Source organism: Syngnathus scovelli, chromosome 10, assembly GCF_024217435.2.
Source record: "Syngnathus scovelli strain Florida chromosome 10, RoL_Ssco_1.2, whole genome shotgun sequence".
Classification (NCBI taxonomy): Eukaryota; Metazoa; Chordata; class Actinopteri; order Syngnathiformes; family Syngnathidae; genus Syngnathus; species Syngnathus scovelli.
In genome coordinates this window covers 11,306,646-11,326,053 of record NC_090856.1, presented here as the reverse complement: position 1 = coordinate 11,326,053, position 19,408 = coordinate 11,306,646, and the positions used below count along the sequence as shown (strand labels likewise).

At 46.1% G+C, this 19,408-nt stretch overlaps 2 protein-coding genes across 10 annotated transcripts; both read left to right on the top strand.

Annotated features, from left to right (window-relative positions):
* Positions 1-328: 328 nt before the first annotated feature.
* LOC125976178 (UV excision repair protein RAD23 homolog B) lies at positions 329-5,647 on the top strand. Its single transcript, XM_049732155.2, has 10 exons — positions 329-749; positions 2,615-2,696; positions 2,783-2,862; positions 3,444-3,787; positions 4,249-4,295; positions 4,363-4,490; positions 4,561-4,675; positions 4,889-5,049; positions 5,122-5,304; positions 5,401-5,647. Exons 1-10 carry the CDS (start codon positions 681-683, stop codon positions 5,512-5,514), a joined length of 1,323 nt encoding a protein of 440 aa, XP_049588112.1. The 5' UTR covers positions 329-680; the 3' UTR covers positions 5,515-5,647.
* A 342-nt stretch (positions 5,648-5,989) lies between these two features.
* eps15l1a (epidermal growth factor receptor pathway substrate 15-like 1a) lies at positions 5,990-17,931 on the top strand. Of its 9 annotated transcripts, none has more exons than XM_049732138.2 (27): positions 5,992-6,127; positions 7,111-7,152; positions 7,227-7,316; positions 8,143-8,190; positions 8,274-8,369; positions 8,579-8,635; positions 8,710-8,835; positions 8,912-8,971; positions 9,151-9,393; positions 9,460-9,617; positions 9,692-9,848; positions 9,982-10,044; positions 10,526-10,611; positions 10,992-11,024; positions 11,297-11,369; positions 11,446-11,607; positions 11,776-11,973; positions 12,056-12,250; positions 12,419-12,524; positions 12,652-12,702; positions 13,256-13,392; positions 13,624-13,687; positions 13,758-13,906; positions 13,989-14,082; positions 14,209-14,373; positions 14,632-14,648; positions 14,831-17,931. In XM_049732138.2, exons 1-27 carry the CDS (start codon positions 6,101-6,103, stop codon positions 14,975-14,977), a joined length of 2,844 nt encoding a protein of 947 aa, XP_049588095.1. In that variant the 5' UTR covers positions 5,992-6,100; the 3' UTR covers positions 14,978-17,931. The 9 variants fall into 9 exon arrangements, with proteins under 9 accessions (XP_049588102.1, XP_049588100.1, XP_049588103.1 ...); XM_049732139.2 differs by having other exon boundaries at positions 5,993-6,127; positions 12,056-12,241; XM_049732143.2 differs by lacking the exon at positions 12,652-12,702 and having other exon boundaries at positions 5,991-6,127.
* The last annotated feature ends 1,477 nt before the right edge of the window (positions 17,932-19,408 follow it).

The window sequence follows — 19,408 nt, the reverse complement described above, 5'->3', positions numbered from 1 at the left end:
CATTATCACCACCTATTTAAGGAAACCACTGTAAATGTGGATAAATGTACTATCACCCAAAGTGACACTATAACCAGTCTATCTTGGCAAAAAAAAAAAGTATTTTAAGCACTATACCATACTCCTCCTTGACACTGGTTCTGAGCTTCTGTGAATAAACGGACTCACTTAAACAAATCATATTTTTGGTCAAAGCAACAACCATAACTGAAGCCTATGGGTTAGTTGCGGCACATGAAAATAGACAGAATGACGATCAAACGGTCTCTTCATATCAAAGTTGCCGACTTGCTGTGTTTTGGGGGCATAATAGACTTTCTGTCTACAGGTCAAGATCACTATTGCCGCACTCACTTTCTCCACAGATGTTACGCCCCTGGGAAAGCATGCCGGTTGAACTGTTTTGTGTCAGCTCTCGTTGGACTCTCGTTTCCCATGTTCTGAAAGGCAACACGTTCCTGTCATTCTCTCCCTGGCCTACTAGAGGACGCTCTTGTGCCCCCGGCCGGCTTCCATTGAGTCAGACAGCTGAGTCACTCACTGACACTAAGTGCACTTCAAACTAGGACGCTTCAGTCTTTGGAGCGGCGACCGCAGAGCGAATGTGAAGTGCTTAGGGATTTTTTTCTTTTGTTGTTTTTTGTTTTCCGTGTGTCTTTTCAGTTCTAGCGGCTGGCAGCATGCTGACGGTGACGCTGAGGACGCTCCAGCAGCAGACGTTCAAAATTCACATTGACGCCGAGGAGACGGTGAGTCAAAGTTGCTTGAGGTAAACACAGCGGCGACGGCCGGGGGGGCGAAACGAGACCCCACCGGACCGGCGGGCTAGCTTGTAGCATACACTGTAGCCCAGCCTAGCTTTTCCGCGTTATTCAGGTTGACTGTAGGTCTCAAACGCTTTCTGAATCTTTATTTTCGTTCAACACGCAAATACATGCGGAGGGGAGGGGCCATAAGTTGGCGTGTTTGCACGACCTCGTCACCTACGTGCGACGAAGTATCCGTGGGTGAAACTAGCCCAAGTTACGGCGGTACATGCATCGTTTCCCTTCAGAGTAAACATTAGTAGCGTTTGAAATCGCGCCACCGTTTGGTCGAGCCGTTAATAGCAAACGTCATGAATTTTGTAGTATCACTATTCATCCTTTGTAACTTGTTATTAGAGCTACAAAACGATAGCACGAGTCGCTTTTTATTGTATTATTTTGAAAAGCGCGAAAGGGAAGTGTTGCTATTGACTCGTCTTGGTGTCAGTGAATGACGCTGCAAGATTCCTCATTGTTCGTTTATTGGAAGCCAGTTACTTTTCATTAAAACCATTTGACCTTCTGCCTTCGTGCTTGTGTGTGTGCGCGCACATGCGTGTGTGTGGCTTTACATGTACGTGTGTGGCTTTACATGTACGTACAGCAGACTAGATCAGTGGTGGGCAAACTTTTTGACTGGCGGGCCGAATTTGGTTCTAAATTTTGATCGGGGGGGGGGGGGGGGGGGGCGAACCAGGAGCAGATGGATGTAGTGTTTGTGTGAAGTAATAGAAATGACATGTAAAGGTCATTACATAAAAGGTTTGTACTTTTAGTAGGTAGTAAAGCATGGATATTCAAAAAAAGCTCTTTGAAAACAAATGCATTTATTAACAGCATTAAAAAAATATTTCACCAAAAAAACACTATCAGTGATTCTCATTAAATACGACACTGTTATTATGAATAATAGTTTCCATCACTTCAGTGCCTGCAGGTCAGATTTATGAAATATGTTTATCTAATGAGGCGAAATCACATCAAACGGCAAACATTCTGACCAAATACATCATCTTGAAGAATCAGTGAAAGAATACTTCTAAATAAAGTAATAAAGAAATCAATAGTATTGTTGGTCTCCCTTTTTGCTAGTGCATCATGGTCTGCAGTATAATTTGTTGTGGTAATTCTTAGGATAGCGCCGAGGTGTCGGTCCATTAACCTAGAGTTGTGACGGGCTTTGTTGACGTTCATGTGGCGGAACGTCTGCTCACACACGTAGGTCGAGCCAAATTGTCCTCTGTTTTTTTTAAACACTCGGCACTCAGTGTCCACCTTTCTTTTCCTTGGGCCACTCATTTTAGTGGAAGGATTCCAGGGGAAGGTTTGTGGGTGGCATTAACGTAAAACTGTATCTGAAAGCTCAGCGCGCGAATTACGAGACTGCTGACGTCACAGCCCACTCTCGAAATTCGGCACTGATGGAAATAGAGCGCGGAGTGCGCCGGGTCCCTACTACTTAGTACGTACACGCACTTGTGAGTGTGCACCGAGCTTTTTGACACGGCTTCCGGGAGTAAATGCGCGGGCGGGCGCTTCCCTATCTATTGGGGAAACATACTAATTGCAGGGAAAATGACCCCAAAAAAAGTTCAATAATACAATTTATTCAGGTTTGGCGGGCCGGATTAGTTTTCCCATGTCTGCACTAGATTCAACTCTGGGCATACACATAAAGATGAGTTATATTAATTAACTTTGAAGCAACTCATTCAAACAATCAGGAAGAGTCTGACTTGTAATAAAATACTACGCGGCCATATGTTATGTTAGGTGTTAAGTTGAATTCTTGTTTTTTTGTTTGCTAGGTGAAAGTGTTGAAGGAGAGAATCGCAGAGGAGCGAGGAAAAGATGTTTTTCCCGCCGCAGGGCAAAAACTCATCTATGCAGGTAAGGAATGGATGCCTCTTGTCAGAATGTCAAAATGTGTTGTCAAACAAAGCAAGGCTGCTCACGTCACATTTTCTTTGGGCTAGGCAAAATCTTGAACGACGACACGGCACTGAAAGAATACAACATCAGTGAGAAGAACTTTGTGGTTCTCATGGTTGCCAAGGTCGGTTTCCAGTTCGCAAACTTTCAGTATGTTGCATTTTAGGCTAAATCTGTGATTAGTGTGAGTGTCAAAATTCGCAGAGTGATCAATGTCATCATTGATGGGATCGGAAAATAAGACGCAAGAGCAAAAGCAATCCGATGCATTTCAGTGGCTGTTGATTCTAAGAAAATTTTGACTATTGGTGGGCCGGATCTGTACCAATCCTCCGGGAACAGCAGCAATGAACAAGTTAACTGGATGCATTGGCTAGATTGGATCATCTTCTGACCAGTCTGGTGATAGGTTATGTTGTTTTTTTCTGATGCTTGGCTCCAAAATCCTAACAATTTAAAATGTAGTTTTAACAAAAAGAAGACTTATTTTTTGGAAAGAATAGTTTCATAATCAAGTTCATAGTAAATAATACAATTTAAGGAGTGAATGAGAATCATTGTCATCAAACACTACACGTTATTTTTTTGTGAAGAACAGAAGGCGATGTTGCCCAACATGGCAAGTCAATGTGGTTTAGATAAATTTGACAATTATTCAGTTGTCATATTGTGTGTATCCAAACATTTTGTTTTCTTTGTTGGCAGCCCAAAGCAGCCCCCGCCTCTCAAACCCCCCCAAAGCCAATGCCCCAATCCGCACCGCGGCCCTCTTCCTCGTCAACGTCAGAACCGACATGTTTATCCTCATCTTCGCTCTCCTCATCCGTTTGCATCCCCACACAAGAAGCCGCCGCCACCTCGTCGGAAGTGCCGCCGCCGCCCGCCCCGGAGAACACTCCCACCACCTCTCCCGAAGATGCGTCCCCACCGTCGGCTGCCGCCAAAGATCCTCCTGATGCCGGAACCGCCACAACGGACATCGAGAAGCCTGATGACGCGCCAACGACGGAAGCGGAAAGTCGAGCGTCCGTCCAGACGTTAGCTTCCAGGTGAGAGCAGGTAGCGGCAGCCACTTTCAGAGAACATCGCTTTGAGGAAAATCAAAAGACTCTGCATTTGCACAAAATGTGCTTGGTTCAAGTTATATACTTGTCATGCTTGGTTGAGTGTAAAACTTATAAAAGAAGCAAAAAATTATTACTATGCAAAAAAAATTGCACTGTGTTCATGGGCACATGAAAGAATTGAGAAGAAATTGCAGATTCATACAGTAAAATATTTGTCAGCCACGCATGTCAGTATCCGTGACCAGTATTGACCGCCTTTGCGAGTACATGATACTTTGAAGTGAGGCTGGTATCGAACCCTGGTTATCATACAGGCCTGGTACAGATATCCGTTAGCCATATTCACCCATCACTAATTTTGTTTGAAGTTTTTGAGTATTTGCTTGTTCAATAAATTGCACTCCAATTCTTCAGACCTCATTAACCACAAATATGTTTGTCAGCCTGGCGGATGAGCTGGGCCTGCTGGAGGAGGCGGCGTCTATTCTCGGTAAGATGGCGACCGATCTTCGACTTAATGGGGGAAAAAAAAAAAAAAGTCTCTACTTGCCCGGCAGTGACGGGCCAGGCCTACGAAAACCTGGTGTCGGAGATCATGTCCATGGGCTACGAGCGCCAGGCGGTGGTGTCGGCGCTGAGGGCCAGCTACAACAACCCGGACCGCGCCGTAGAATATTTACTCACCGTGAGCACGCCAAATACGGAAAAACTGTTTGCCTATCACCGCCGCTGTCAAAGACGTTTTTGTGGCGCAGGGCCTCCCCACTGCCGAAGCCGGCGGTGATACGCCAGCACTTGGGGACTCTCCGTCGGGCCCCCCTGCCATCCCGGCCCCCGTGACGCAGACGCCGCCACCAGCGGAAGCAGAGCGTAAGAGCAAATACAACACCCGGTCCATTTTGCGTGTCACTAATGCACAATTTTGCGTCAATACCGGGACTGACGCAACCTCGCGTCTGATGTCGCTGCGGCAATCTGTCACTCACTCAAAGGCTTCTCTTGCCACCCACAAGAACTTGGCACTGGCACCTGAGTTGACTTTGTTCCGCTCAGAACCACGCGGCGTCTTTCTTCTCCCGTCAGGCCCGTTGCTGGGTGGCATCACTCCGTCGGCACAGAACCCGCTAGAGTTTCTGAGAAACCAGCCTCAGTTTCAGCAGATGCGTCAAATCATCCAGCAGAACCCATCTCTGCTGCCCGCCCTGCTGCAGCAGCTGGGCCGAGACAACCCGCAGCTCCTACAGGTGTGGACCCCTGACGCACCCCCTCAAAACGCTCGCCTCATCGGCTACCGTGTCGTTTTCGTCGTCATGCAGCAAATCACACAGCACCAAGAGCGATTTGTCCAGATGCTCAACGAGCCTCAAGGTGGCAGCGCAGGCGGCGGCGGCAGTGACAACAGCGGCAATGGCGGCAACGGCAGCAGCGGTGAACCACGGGCGCTGTCTCGTGCCAACTACATCCAGGTCACACCGCAGGAGAAAGAGGCCATTGAGAGAGTCAGGAAAGCTTCTGTTGTGTTGTTTTCTATGCCAATACTTTGGTCCTACCTCGTGCGACAAAAGTAAACCTTGCTGCCTCTGTTCTTGTTTCAGTTAAAAGCGCTGGGCTTCCCCGAGGGTTTGGTCATCCAAGCCTATTTTGCCTGCGAGAAGAACGAAAATTTGGCCGCCAACTTCCTGCTGCAGCAAGCCTGGGATGACGAGTAGATTTTGGTCGGGTTTGCGTGCACCCCCCTTGGCTCTCTGTCAGGCTCCGATTAGCTTTTGTGTGTGCAGGAGCAGCGTCGCGGTTGATTAATTGATTGATGCATATATTGAATAAATGTCACCTTTCATGCTTTCTTCGAAATTATGCTTTCGGGATATGTGGGGGTGAGGGTTTTCCCTGTAAGTGGTGCCAAAAAAGACTGACGGCAACTGGATCTCCTTGTTTTGTCCACAAGTTTCAATTGCAGCTGCACTTTACAAAGATGCTATGAAGGCCACACACTTTGCCAAACCCTTTGCTGGGATTTTAGGATCAAATCAGTTTTTTTCAAATATTGCGCCAACAAAAAATCAGTCCCTACTCCAATAAACATGCAGTGACAAGAATGCTCTAGTGGCGGCAGCATTGCACCATTGACGCATGTCATCCGTGAGCTACGGGAGTGAGAAGAAGCGCGACCAAAACCAAAAGCGACTCGCTCCCTAGCAGCGAGGCACACGCTGTCCGCTAGGAGGCGCAGTTTGCCAGCTGCCTGGGTGAGGCAGGGCGGGAGAGGGAGGGTGCGTTCCCGCAGCAACAGGGAAGATGGCAGCGCTCACATCTCTCAGCCAGGTAAGGGATGCGAGCCTTTGGCACGGCACCTTTTTAAGACCACGCGTGCACACGGTTTTGCTTCGCGTTCCACCACCGCTCGGTGTCATTGTCGCCTGGCTTAAAGTCGCCAAATATGGTGGAAATCGGTTCGCTCGGCCGGTCGAGGCAGGCCCAGTCTGGCGACGGCGGCGGTCCCGTTACGCAGCGGGCTCGTTAGCTGCCGCCGACGGACACACAGCGGCAGGCTGAGACACGAAACTCCGCCCTTTTAACCGAACACCAGTGGCACTCAGCGGGTGGTGTGTCAGGGCGTGTCCCCGACGAGCCGCGTCTTTGAAGCGGGCTCATGCGAGCTGGCCTGTCGTCGCCGCTAGCTGGTTAGCATCGTTGGAGCCTAGCGGGCTAAGCTGCGGGCAGTGACAAATTGATGCTGAAGTAAGTCAGGCCGACGACAACGCTACTTTGCGGCCAAAAGACAAGGCAGAAGCACATTCTGTTTTGGGTCGTATGGCGTAATTCCTGTCGTGTTGAACTTCTTTTGCTTTTCAAGTCATGTAGACTACATTCATACTTTTTCACGATTTAAGGTTTCAACACACACCTTTCCCAGTATTCAGGTTCAACACTTGCACTTTTGGTGATGTTTGTGTTTTAACACCCACGCTTCAACCGGTGAAACACCCACACAGCCAACACACACCCCACACCGTTCATTTGTGACAACGACAGGCATGAGTAAAAAAAAATCAGCCCAATGAGGTGCCGCAAGGTGGCGTTTAAAAGAAACACTTCCAAACCCGGCCAGATGCTTTTTTTATGTTGCAAATTGTTCCAGCTATTGCATTACTTCAATTTGCTTCACAATTCCAGACAAGCATTGCTGCAATTATCTTATATTTGACTTTATTGTATTAAATGCCATGCCTCCGTGCGTCCCAGTCACCCACTCGTCAATCTAAAATATGAAAGTCCACAATGACAGTAATATGCATCTTTCACAGCTGACGAGCGGGAGCGCTGTGTTTGAGAACTTTTACAGACAGGTAAAATGATGACTGGATGCTCTCTTAGCATGTTAGCCGAGTGTGCTAATTCTGTTTACGCGTGTGTATGCAAGGTGGATCCGGGCAACACGGGGAGAGTGGGGCCAACAGAAGCTGCCCTGTTCTTGAAAAAGTCAGGACTTCCAGATGTGACACTGGGAAAGGTAGCGGTGTGATTTTAGCTGCCGTTTTGTTGTCATGATTTATTGCAGTTGCTATCAAGTGTGTGAGTTTTAGGCCCAAAAGTACAACATTCATTGATGCTCTTTGTCCCTTTCACACATCTTTGGTGGCAATAAATTTGGCATGTTAATTTCAGAAAGAACCAAGCGAGAGTAAATGCTCAGTCAATGGAGGCTTCACGCTAATACTTAGTTTTATTACAAAGGGGTGTGACCGGTTACATTCCACCCGCCGGTGGCCTTACGCACTTCTTCCAACTCTACGTTAAAGGCCATAAAAGGTCCAACTGGCAGGTTTGAAAGGGGCTGCGCTATTGCTAAGTGCGATTGTCTCAAAGCTGTGATAATGCTTGATATGGGCTGGCAGGAAATGGCAGCGAAGCCCATTAGTGTCCTCCCGAAAGAAATATTGAGAGCAGGAAATGATGTCATTGCGTTATGTGAATGATTGTCACTGCGGATGATGAATGGGACTTTTTGTAGGCTTCAACATGTCTGCAAGTTACCCAGTGTTTCCAAGCCATTATGCTGGGGAATTTGTTTGAATTTTACACTAGACCCTTCCCCCCTCAAAAAACAAATAACAAAAAGCAAAATCGAGCCCTGATTCATTTGAAGTTTGGCAGGCATTTTTATCATAACACAATGTGTGAAAAAGTCAAAGACCCTTGCTCAAACTGCATAGTAAGCTGGCCAGTTTAGTTTGGTGGAGCCGTCCGTGTACCTGATGTTGATCAACTAGTGTTGTCACAGTCATTGACAAACAAGATAGCTGCTGGTTATTTATTTGTATTTTTCCCTTCCCCAGATTTGGGATCTGGCTGATCCGGACGGTAAAGGCTACTTGGACAAACCGGTAGGATACGCCTCCTTCGGTAGAACCTGAGATGATGACATCATCAGAATGAGCATCTTTTCCACCCTCTGTGCGGCCAAAAGGGTTTTTACGTGGCGCTGCGTTTGGTGGCGTGCGCGCAGAGCGGCCACGATGTCAGCGTATCCAGCCTCAACCTCAGCGTGCCGCCGCCCAAGTTTGTGAGTGGCGGTCCTCCTTTTGCAAACCGCACCTGTCAATCACAATCATTTTACTCATGACAATGGAACCTCTGACAATACATGAAGTTTCAAGGAGCAAGACAATTTCATAAATAATAAACAAGAATAATACATCAGTGGACACACTTGTTTTTTTTTTTCTTTGTCAAAATGAGTTTTCAATGTTAGTTTTCATTATATGTTTCCAGAAGGACAGCAACAGTCCTTCCCTGAACGCCTCCACTGAAGCTCACTGGGCCGTCAGGGTACCCAAAGGCACCTCACACTTGCGTCATTTCTGAGATGCGTTAAGAATATGAATAGCAAACGTTTGTTTCAGCCAGAGGAGAGGAACAAATTTGACGGCATTTTCGAAAGCCTGTCGCCGGTCAATGGCCTGCTGTCGGGGGAGAAGGTCCGACCCGTCCTCATCAACTCCAAGCTGCCCCTGGACGTGCTCGGCAAGGTTTGTGCTCACCTCACGTGTTAAATTGTTGTGTTTTTGTCACTATCCTGTTGCCAAGCATCTCATTTCCCGTCAGGTTTGGGACCTGAGCGACATCGATAAAGACGGACATCTGGACAGAGACGAGTTTGCCGTGGTGAGCCGTTTTCACAGTTTTCCCATTCATTCTTTATTGTCACGACGCGTCACGAGGTAACAGAAATGCCTATTGAAAAGCGGTTCCGGATCCTAAGCAGATCCTGGTTCAGATGCGTTGTGCGCCGGAATCAAAGCTTCCCAGAATCAACGGGTGGTGTTGGTCTCGTTTGGTGGCAGGCCATGCACCTGGTGTACCGCGCGTTGGAGAAGGAGCCCGTGCCGGCCCACCTGCCTGCTGCCCTCATCCCACCAACCAAGAGGAAGAAAAGTCTGGGATCGGTGACGGGCGGCGCGCCCCCGCTGCCGGCCAGCCCGCCGCCACCCAAGGACTCCCTGCGCTCCACACCTTCCCACGGCAGTATGAACTCTCTGAACAGTGCGGGCAGCCTGTCCCCCAAACACACCCTCAAGTGCGCACAGGTACGTACGTGGTGCAACGTGCCATTGGACGTGTGAGAGAGTCTCACGGAGGCCTGGGCTCTCCAGCATCCCGGCAACTGGGCGGTCCCGCCGTCAGATCGTGGTCGCTACGACGACATCTTCTTGAAGACAGACGCGGACCTGGACGGTTTTGTTAGCGGGCTGGAAGTGAAGGACATCTTCATGCAGTCTGGACTCTCTCAAGGTGTACTCGCGCATATCTGGTAGGTTAGCTTGGCTGGCCGGCTAGCGACCATTAGCATCCATTCACCCACACTCTCCTCTCCTAACCTGGCAGGGCTCTGGCCGACACCAGACAAATGGGCAAGTTGACCAGGGAGCAGTTTGCGCTCGCCATGCATCTCATCCAGCAGAAAGTTAGCAAAGGTGTGGACCCCCCTCAGGCGCTGACGGCGGATATGATCCCGCCTTCGGAGAGAGGCACTCCCGTCCAGGTAGGTCACTACTGAGGGCTGTACTCGCGGAAATTGAAAGGAGCACCATTTTGCTAAAGGAGCAGCTCCGTTTCATCTTGCCGCCATCTGTGACAAATCACAAATAAAGCATGTTGTGTCAATGTGTGAGCAGAGCATGTCGGGGTACATGACGCCAGTGGGATCAGAGATGGCGGCGCTGTCAGAGATGAGGAGGGTAAGCGCTTTTTCTTCTCCTTCATGTGTGCTTAGCGCGTGGCGATGTGGGGATGAGCCAACATTCCCGGTGGTGGTGTTTTTTGTTTCTTTTTCCTGAATGTGGTGGATTGACTGACGCTTCTGCAACTAACCTCTCTGCTCTTACCTCCTCTTCCTCCTCCTCCTTCTCAGGCCATAATGTTCAAGTTGTGGGTAGGTAACCAAATTCAGGGCCTCCACTCGCCAATGCTTTCAAGTCCCTGAAACGCCTGGAAGCATTTGCACATCTCTATATATATTTTTTTTTTCTTTCACTTTCTTGAAGTGACAAATCTAACCTTTGTTCCCATTCAAACCGTGCTTGAGCCCACTCGAGACTTGAGTTCTCTTACTGGACCTTTCCCTCCACGTTGCCTCCCTGCCTCGGCCCAGTCGATTTCATTTCCCCACACTTCACTGACACTCCCTTGCTGTGTGTGCCCCCCCCCCCCAATGTGCAGGACAGCTCCAGTTCAGTGGGTTCGGGCGAGTTTACAGGTATCAAGGAGCTGGACGACATCAGCCAAGAGATCGCCCAGCTGCAGAGGTAAGACAAGGAGACGTGTTTGCTGCTGAAACTTTTCATGCGTGACGAGTGCGACGTGCTGTTTGGAACGCATCCATTCCCATGTCATGAACGCCGCCGACGCTTCACCTCAACTCCCACCTAAACCTTCCTCGAGAAGAATCGTCACCCTCCACAACCCGAAATTGTAACAGCAACAAGCTATGTGCGTGTGTTTTTCTAATAGAGCAAGCACAACCTAATGCAGATTGGTTCAAACATGCCAAGTTTTATGTTCATCATGCCTCTCCCTCACATGCGTCCGTCACCCACCCACCAATCGACCACAGCACGCACACGCAACTTACATGTGTGTGTATTTTGTTTGCTCATCACTTATTCTCTCTATAATGCTGCGTCAGCACTCTTGCCTTTACCCAGTGGAATGCGCTCAGGTAAATTGCACAAGTCACTCACTGGACCTGGACTGGTATTCTCACACAAAATAAATATTTACTGTGGGGGGTTAGGGTTCAGCGTAATTTGCCGGACCCCTAACGGTTTTGCTTTCACCGTCCCCTACTGATCCAGAGTGCCGACTTTGGTCATTTTAAGATTTGTGTTTCGAATATGGTGGAATTTCACATCAACGTGCCTGCACAGCACTGCTTCTTCAATTGTTGTTTTTATCTTTTCTTCTGTATTTGGCTTTGTGTGTGCGCGCCAGGGAGAAGTACACCCTGGAGCAGGACATCAGGGAGGCGGAAGAGGCCATCAGGCACAAGAGCACCGAGGTCCAGGTAAGCTCACCTGTCAAGCTGTCCCCCTGCCGTTGAGCGCAAGCCTGGTTTAATGGCGGCGCTCTTGCGCTTTCAGGAGATGCAGAACGACCTGGACCGAGAGGCGGCCTGTCTGCAGGAGCTGGAGGCGCAGAAGCAGGATGCCCAAGACCGCCTGGAGGAGATGGACCAGCAGAAGCACAAGCTGGAGGACATGTTGAATGAGGTCCGCATCAAGTGTCAGGAGGAGTCACAGATGGTGAGTAAGCATTCATCATTAGGATGTTGAACGCGGCAGTTACTAACATTCATTGACGTTTAGATTCAAAGTGGTATCTGCTGACCCAAAATTTGAGCAGCCCCGGTTTAGATGTTAAAACTCCAGAAACCTGCATTACCCCGCCCGACCTTGCTATGGTTCCGCCAGATCTCGACGCTGCAGAGTCAGATCCACTCTCAGGAGTCTGACCTGCAGAACCAAGAGGAGGAGCTGAGCCGGGCCAAGGCCGACCTGGGCCGGCTGCAGCAGGAGGAGGACCAGCTGGAGCAGAGTCTAGCCGCCGGCAAGATTCAGCTGGAGACCATCATCAAGTCGTTGAAGGCCACGCAGGATGAGATCAACCAGGTGAAATGTCATTTGTCTCCACGGTCAGCTGAGGGTCAGATTGCCCCCTTCGGGGTGGTGACAAGCTGGATGTGTTGCGTAGGCGCGCAGTAAACTGTCGCAAATCCAAGACAGCCAGCAGGACGTGTCCAAAAGCATTGAGCAGTACAACAGCACCCTGAACGGGACCCACGGAGGAAGCATGACGAACCTGGCCGACATGGGCGAGAGCTTCAGTGACAGGGAGAACGGAGCCTTCCCCTCTGTGGCGACGACCTCGCACCCGCAGGTGGCAAAAGTACTCACATCCTCCCTTTCTAGTCAATTTATTTTGTCTCTCGTGTTTCGTTCGACATATTCAAAAATAATTGCTGACATTGAGAAAAGACTGAGATCATTGTTGTGGTAATTTGGGAAAAAAACAGCCATCCAGTCAGCTGATGTGGATTTTTTTGGCGTCTGGCAGGAGGATCCGTTCAAAGTGAAGCCGTCGGTGTTCAACAGTCAACCTCAGGAGCTTCAGGCTGACCCATTCCACTCGGAGGACCCTTTCAGGACGGACCCTTTCAAAGGTGCGCGCGACCGTCGCCTCGCCTTGGCTCGCCTCTCTCGACTCCTCTTGCTTGTTGCCGTCGTTTACTCGGTGCACCGCTTTGTTTTCAAGCTTTTTGTGTTGCCATCTTCCTCCTCCTCATCCAGGAGACCCTTTCCAAAACGATCCTTTTGCCAAGCCGCCAGCAGCTTCTGCAGGTATTCACTTTCACAACTCCACGTTTTTCTTTTAAAGGCGACTTTTTCATTGCTTCTGCGAAATGGGACCAGCACGATTAGTAGGATCAAAATGATCACAGTTATTGCGATAACGGCGCTATAAGCGTTCTTTTTAAACAACAAATGTGCAAGTGAGGTTTCTTCCTTCGTACTTCTTTGGCTGCATAGAAGCTACTCGATTACTACTGCGTGTGCCGTTGTTCTATCTCACACCTGGGTGGCCACTGCTGCTCACTCACTTTCTCCACCAATCTAACATGGCAGGATACACTGCTCAAAATGACAAACATCACCAACGCTAATATTAGCGTAGCTAGTATTTTACGTCTGTTTCCAGTTGGTTGCATACTCACCAAGTTGCATTGATTCAAATTTTTTTCCTTAGCGGGCACAAGAAAGCCCTCATTCTGACTTTTGTGATATAAAAGAATCGTGCCCATTTTTCAAAGCAAGTCAGTCAAGAACTTGGAAGCTCGGGGCAACATTGCCAAGCACACATCATCGGCCAATAAAAGACGTCCTGTAATTGCAGATCCGTTTGGCGGCGACCCATTCAAAGAGACTGACCCGTTCAAGGCCTCGTCTGAAGATTTCTTTAAGAAGACCTCAAAGCTGGACCCCTTCGCTACAGCGGACCCCTTCAGGAAGAGCGCCACGCTACCCTCAAAGGTGACACATTCACTCCTTGTGTGTCATCTGCTCACTTTTCATCAAGTTTCAACCACAAGTTCAAAAAATACTGAAACTTGAAACATTAAGTGTAAAGAAGGTCCACTTCATTTCAAATGATGAGATCAGAGTGCATTTTTTTGAAATTTCAGCCGAAAGCCCAAGAACCTGAAGTTTTTGGTTCCCCACTGAGAAATTTTGAAAATAAACACCTGTGTTGTTCTTTTGCAGCAAATTAGTCACTTCACGAGTGGTGACCTGTTCGCCGGCGCCAACCCCAAATCTAAAGGAGCAGGTAGGAATTCTCGCATCCTGGGGGAGCCTACGGCCGTTTTCTTGACTGCTGTCCGTCCGTCCCTGTTCAGATTTGTTTGGCGCTTTGGACCCATTTGGCAGTAGCTCCTTCAGCGGCAGCAGCAACAGCAGCTCTGCCGGTTTCGCCGACTTCAGCCACATGGCCAAAGCCAGAGACCCGTTCGAAGGCCGCGCCAGTTGGCTGCCGGACTACCAGAAGGTAGCGCGCAATGATGACAACGCTTGCCCAAAACGCTCGAGGCAGCACGGCAACGACTAATCGGATTCTCCCGTACGGCCAGGCCGCGTTTACGGATGATCCGTTCAGCAGGAAGAGCGACACGCCCGCCCTGCCCCCCAAGAAAGGAGTTCCACCGAGGCCCAAACCCCCCAGTGGTGAGTGCAACTTTGAAGATTTCATACTGTGCACCTCCGGTTATCGTTAGGGATCTTTTGTCCGACGGGATTTTGTGAGTTAGTGTGCAAAAGTGTGACAGAACGGTGAGCGCTTCATATCTGCAGGTAAGACAACGCCAGTGAACATGTCGGGCCCGACGGACGCCCCCAAGCCATGCGACCCCTTCCAGCCGTTCGGCAGGGACACCGCCGACCCTTTCCAGAGTAAAAAAGGTTTGGGGGACCCCTTCAGCGGCAAGGACCCCTTCGCTCCGCCATCCTCGGCACCAAGTAAGGCTCTTCCTAGATTCTTGCAACCTTCACATTTGTCATGTGACTGGGAAATTATGTCAAGACTCGAACTGGAGAGCTACAGAACGTCTTTGCTGTTGGAGGCAATCAGGGAGACCGAATGAACTCATTCGTGAAAAAATATGAAACACAGTTGGGCAATTTAGGACATTTGTGGTTTCCACAGCACAGAGACAATAGGACACTTGATCCACCAAGTCGATGTTTTGCTAACGTGTGTTCTTTCACCCTCGACAGGGCCTGACAAAGTCAAGGTGAGTTTGACTTTTTGATATCGACATTTGAAAACCCGACTGAACTGTCGTTTTTAGACAGGCAGGTTTTTATTCTGTTTGGACGGACGGCGTCGTCTCATGCTCGGACGTATTGGCAGAGGCTAGTCAGCATTGAACATGTGGCTGTACGTGTGCCTGTGTCTGTTGTGCGTATGTGTCAGTTTAACAATGAGGCCCAACAGCTGGAGTGGGCCAAGCGGGAGAGTGAGCGGGCTGAGCGAGATCGCCTGAAGCGTCTCCGGCAACAGGAGCAGGAAGACTTGGAACTCGCCATCGCACTCAGCAAGGCCGAGATGTCTAACGCGTGACCGGTCTCCCGCCCACCACCAACGTGACTCTTGAATATTCTATTGAAACACACAAACACACGATTGACAGCTCCTCAAAAAAAAAACGCAACCGACTTTAGAGGTCTTGCGTTGAGCCCAGGCGATGTTGTTCTCCCCCTTTTGTTGGGAGCGTCGGTTAGCTCGTGTTAGTGCTCTAAAAAAAAAATGCTCCGGAACGACTCAATGGGATTTGACGCTCTTTATCATAATTATTAACGATTCACTGTGATGAGGACAAAAAAAACTCATTTTGTTTTGTTTGTTAAACTTCCATTCTCCAGACGTGCCATAACTGGACAACAAAATGGAGGACGGACATTTGGGCGACGTTAGCTCATCGTTTTCGTCCCGTCGTCCCTGTTTTTGGTTTCAGGTGTGGTGCATTTGGACATGTTATATCCAGAGGGTCCAATACTGATGCTACTGGACAAGAAAATGGAGGACAGGTTGGAGAGTTGGCGCTTAGCAACATCAGCTAACAATTTTGGCCCAATCATCTAAATTGCGCCATAAGTGTGATTGGTTGTCTAAATTGTGACCTGGTGAATTGCTAGCAACCAGTCCACATTCAGCTAGGATAGGCTACAAACTGATGGATTTCCGCTAACAAACATCAAACAATGTACTGTAGTGCGAAAGCAGTATTAGTTCATTATTGCACACGTTTATAATTTTTATGACTTGATGAGGGAATCATTTGTTGTTGTTTCTTTTAACAGAAATGTTTTAAGCTTTTTATTTGGAGATTTTTGAAACTACAGATGATGAGCATGTTGGATGTTTGAAACTACAGCTAATGTTGTTGATAGGCAGAACAGGATGCCGATACAAACTGGAAATATGTTAACCACTCACCAACTTTTTTAGTTGTTTTTTTTTTTTACTTGAATTACGGCTCGGTGGCGCACTGGGTAGCACGTCCGCCTCACAGTTAGGAGGGTGCGGGTTCGATTCCACCTCCGGCCCTCCCTGTGCGGAGTTTGCATGTTCTCCCCGAGCCCGCGTGGGTTTTCTCCGGGCACTCCGGTTTCCTCCCACATCCCAAAAACATGCTTGGTAGGCTGATTGATCACTCCAAATTGTCCCTAGGTGTGAGTGCGAGTGCGAATGGTTGTTTGTCTCTGTGTGCCCTGCGATTGGCTGGCAACCGGTTCAGGGTGTCCCCCGCCTACTGCCCGATGACGGCTGGTATAGGCTCCAGCACGCCCGCGACCCCCGTGGGGACTAAGCGGTTCAGAAAATGGATGGATGGATGGATGAATCAGCGACCGAATGGACGTGATTGAACACACACTGCTGTCTTGACTTGGCGTACTTATTTATTCCTGATGACGGGAAGGTTTACATTGCGCTCCCTTGCAGATCCAAACCACTTTAAAAACAAACACATGCGTAAATGCTTGTTGGATGCTGTGATTGCTTTGCTGGATTGAGGCTACTAGAAGACATAATACCCAAATCTGGTTCAAAGATTACCTTCTTTCCCCCAAGTTATCTCGAAATTGAAGTTTAAATTTGACACCGCTGGCTGGCTGTTATACTCCCGAGTGAAGCACAATTGGTTATTATAACCGCAAGAAACTCACTGAAAATGTCCAATATCTGTCTCTTTGTCAACAAGTATCCATCCAGGACTGTAAAAAAGATGACTGTACAACAAGCAAACTGCTTTGTTATTTCCCCCCCCCCCCAATGCAAATGTTCCTGTTAATGTGAACTCTCTATGATTGATCGCCTTTGAGTTACCTTGTTGGTGCCACTTCCAATGCATTTCAAATGGGGACTGCATCTCTTCCCCCCATTTTGGGGTTTACAGTCCACACATTCACGATTCACTCTTTTATTTGAAGTTGTGTCGCTAAGCTAAATGAAGTAACTCAAGCAAGGCAAAATTGTTTTGACAGAATTGTTGTAACAAATGGTGGCCCTGCTTGTGCTCCTCGTTGAAGCTGGCAGCTTGCTGGCAGTCTTTGCTATGCTAAGTTAACTTGTGTGTCTTCCCGCCTAAACTGCTAACTTTTGGTTTTATTCTTTACATTTTGTTGATTTTGCTATGTGATATCAAGAAGCTAACATGCTCTTAGAATTTTAGCATTTCTTAGCAGCTAAGACAAATCAATCATTTTCTTGAGCATGTTGATTTAATGACTTCTCTGGTTCATTTTTCCCCTCGTTGAAACTGGCGACTCGATGTTAGCTGGTCAAGGAGGCAGATTTTATTGAAATGTTGCAAATGGACTTTTAAAAGCATCTCCAACATATCACAACAAAGCAACACAAACAGTGGCGAGCTGCCAGATAAACTACTTCTGCTTCTATTGGCCTCAGTATATGTGTTACCTAGCAGAGTAGCTAACTGCTGGCAAGCTGTCAGTATTGTTGTTTCAAATGCGCCTAATCTTGCTTGTCAGACATAATCAAAGTTGCTTCACTGCCATCGCCCCTTCTGCATTTGTGCTAAATGAATTGGCCGAGTTTAGCTTGTCTGTTCTATTGAGCCCTACTGTGAAACCTCAGCCGTGCACCAGGCACTGCTTTTTCAGCGGTGATCATTCATACCGTTCATGCTGTATTTGCCTCCTTCGTGCAATAGATGTTTTATTTTTATGTTATTTTTATGTCATGTATGTTTTTCATATGCTCTCCATCTGTTTGATGCACTTGCAGCTTCTGATTCTTTTGGGGCAATGAAAATATTTGGGAGAAAGAATTTTGACAAGTGTTAAGGGTACGATAACCCTGATATCCTGACGTGTACATTATTTTTTTGTTTGCTTTTGCTGAGCTGTCTTGATCTAGATGATGTGTATACTTTCACATCTTGTATGGAAAAAAAAAACCCAGAGTGTTACACGAACAATCGAGTGGAATACGGCCACGTCTTCTACTCTGTTGGACGTTTGTGTTGAAAGAAAAAAAGAACTCATACCTGACACGTCATCTCTTTATTTTGGATGTGTGCTTATACACAAAAAACATTGCAATTTCCCTACATTATAATACATTAAAAGTTTTTTATGTAGTGCATTTCACAACAGCTGCAGCTGTAACAAAACACTTTATACAGAACATAAAATAATGCAACAAAGACTGAAAATGATAAAAAACTAATACACACGCATATATATATATATATATATATATATATATATATATATATATATATATATACACATGTATATGTATATATACTATATATATATGTATTTATATGTATATATATGTGTATATATATATGTGTATGTATATATATATATATATATGTGTGTATGTATATATATATATATATATATATATATACACATATATATATATGTATATATATATATATATATATGTATATATATATATATATATATATATGTATATATATGTATATATATATATATATATATGTATATATATATATATATATATATATATATATGTATATATATATATATATATGTATATGTATATATATATATATATATATATATATATATATATATATATATATATATATATATATATATATATATATATATATATATATATATATGTATATATATATATATATATATATGTATATATATATATATATGTATATATATATATATATATATATATATATGTATATATATATATATATATATATATATATATGTATATATATATATATATATATATGTATGTATGTATATATATATATGTATGTATATGTATATATATATATATATATATATGTATGTATATATATATATATATATATATGTATATATATATATATGTATATATATATATATATGTATATGTATATATATATGTATATGTATATGTATATATATATATATATGTATATATATATATATATATATATATATATATATGTATATGTATATGTATATATATATATATATATATATATATATATATATATATATATATATATATATATATATATATACACACACATATATACAACGAAAGCTTCCTCAAATATCTGAACTTTATTTGGGGTAACTCCGGCACTTTTCACAGGTTTGTAGTGACTTTTGATATTTTTGTTGTCGTTTTACTTTGTTTTTCTAGTGGGGGAAAAAAACTAATAGCACCAAGCAAGAGGAGTGGCAAAATTGTGAAAAAGAAGGCAATATCAGTAAATCAACGTTGAACATTTAGAAACTTTATTTCAAATGGGGCTTTGTGTAATTTAACACACGCACACACAATGAATACATATTTATTGTGGGGGTTCCTGTGTAAAGTTTGCATGTTCTCCCCGTGCCCGCGTGGGTTTTCTCCGGGCACTGCGGTTTCCTCCCAGATCCCAATAATATGCTTGGTAGGCAGATTGAGCACTACAAATTGCCCCTGGGTGTGAGTGCGAGTGTGCCCTGCGATTGGCTGGCAACCGATTTAGGCTGTTCC

What these genes read in the sequence shown, in the direction of transcription:
- eps15l1a (XM_049732138.2), top strand. Translation starts at nt 6,101, where the DNA reads ATGGCAGCGCTCACATCTCTCAGCCAG. An exon ending in GCGTGCCGCCGCCCAAGTTT is followed by an intron (nt 8,370 to 8,578) that starts GTGAGTGGCGGT and finishes ATATGTTTCCAG; the next exon opens with AAGGACAGCAACAGTCCTTC. An exon ending in CCCTGGACGTGCTCGGCAAG is followed by an intron (nt 8,836 to 8,911) that starts GTTTGTGCTCAC and finishes ATTTCCCGTCAG; the next exon opens with GTTTGGGACCTGAGCGACAT.
- LOC125976178 (XM_049732155.2), top strand. Translation starts at nt 681, where the DNA reads ATGCTGACGGTGACGCTGAGGACGCTCCAGCAGCAGACGTTCAAAATT. An exon ending in TGGTTCTCATGGTTGCCAAG is followed by an intron (nt 2,863 to 3,443) that starts GTCGGTTTCCAG and finishes CTTTGTTGGCAG; the next exon opens with CCCAAAGCAGCCCCCGCCTC. An exon ending in GGAGGCGGCGTCTATTCTCG is followed by an intron (nt 4,296 to 4,362) that starts GTAAGATGGCGA and finishes CTTGCCCGGCAG; the next exon opens with TGACGGGCCAGGCCTACGAA.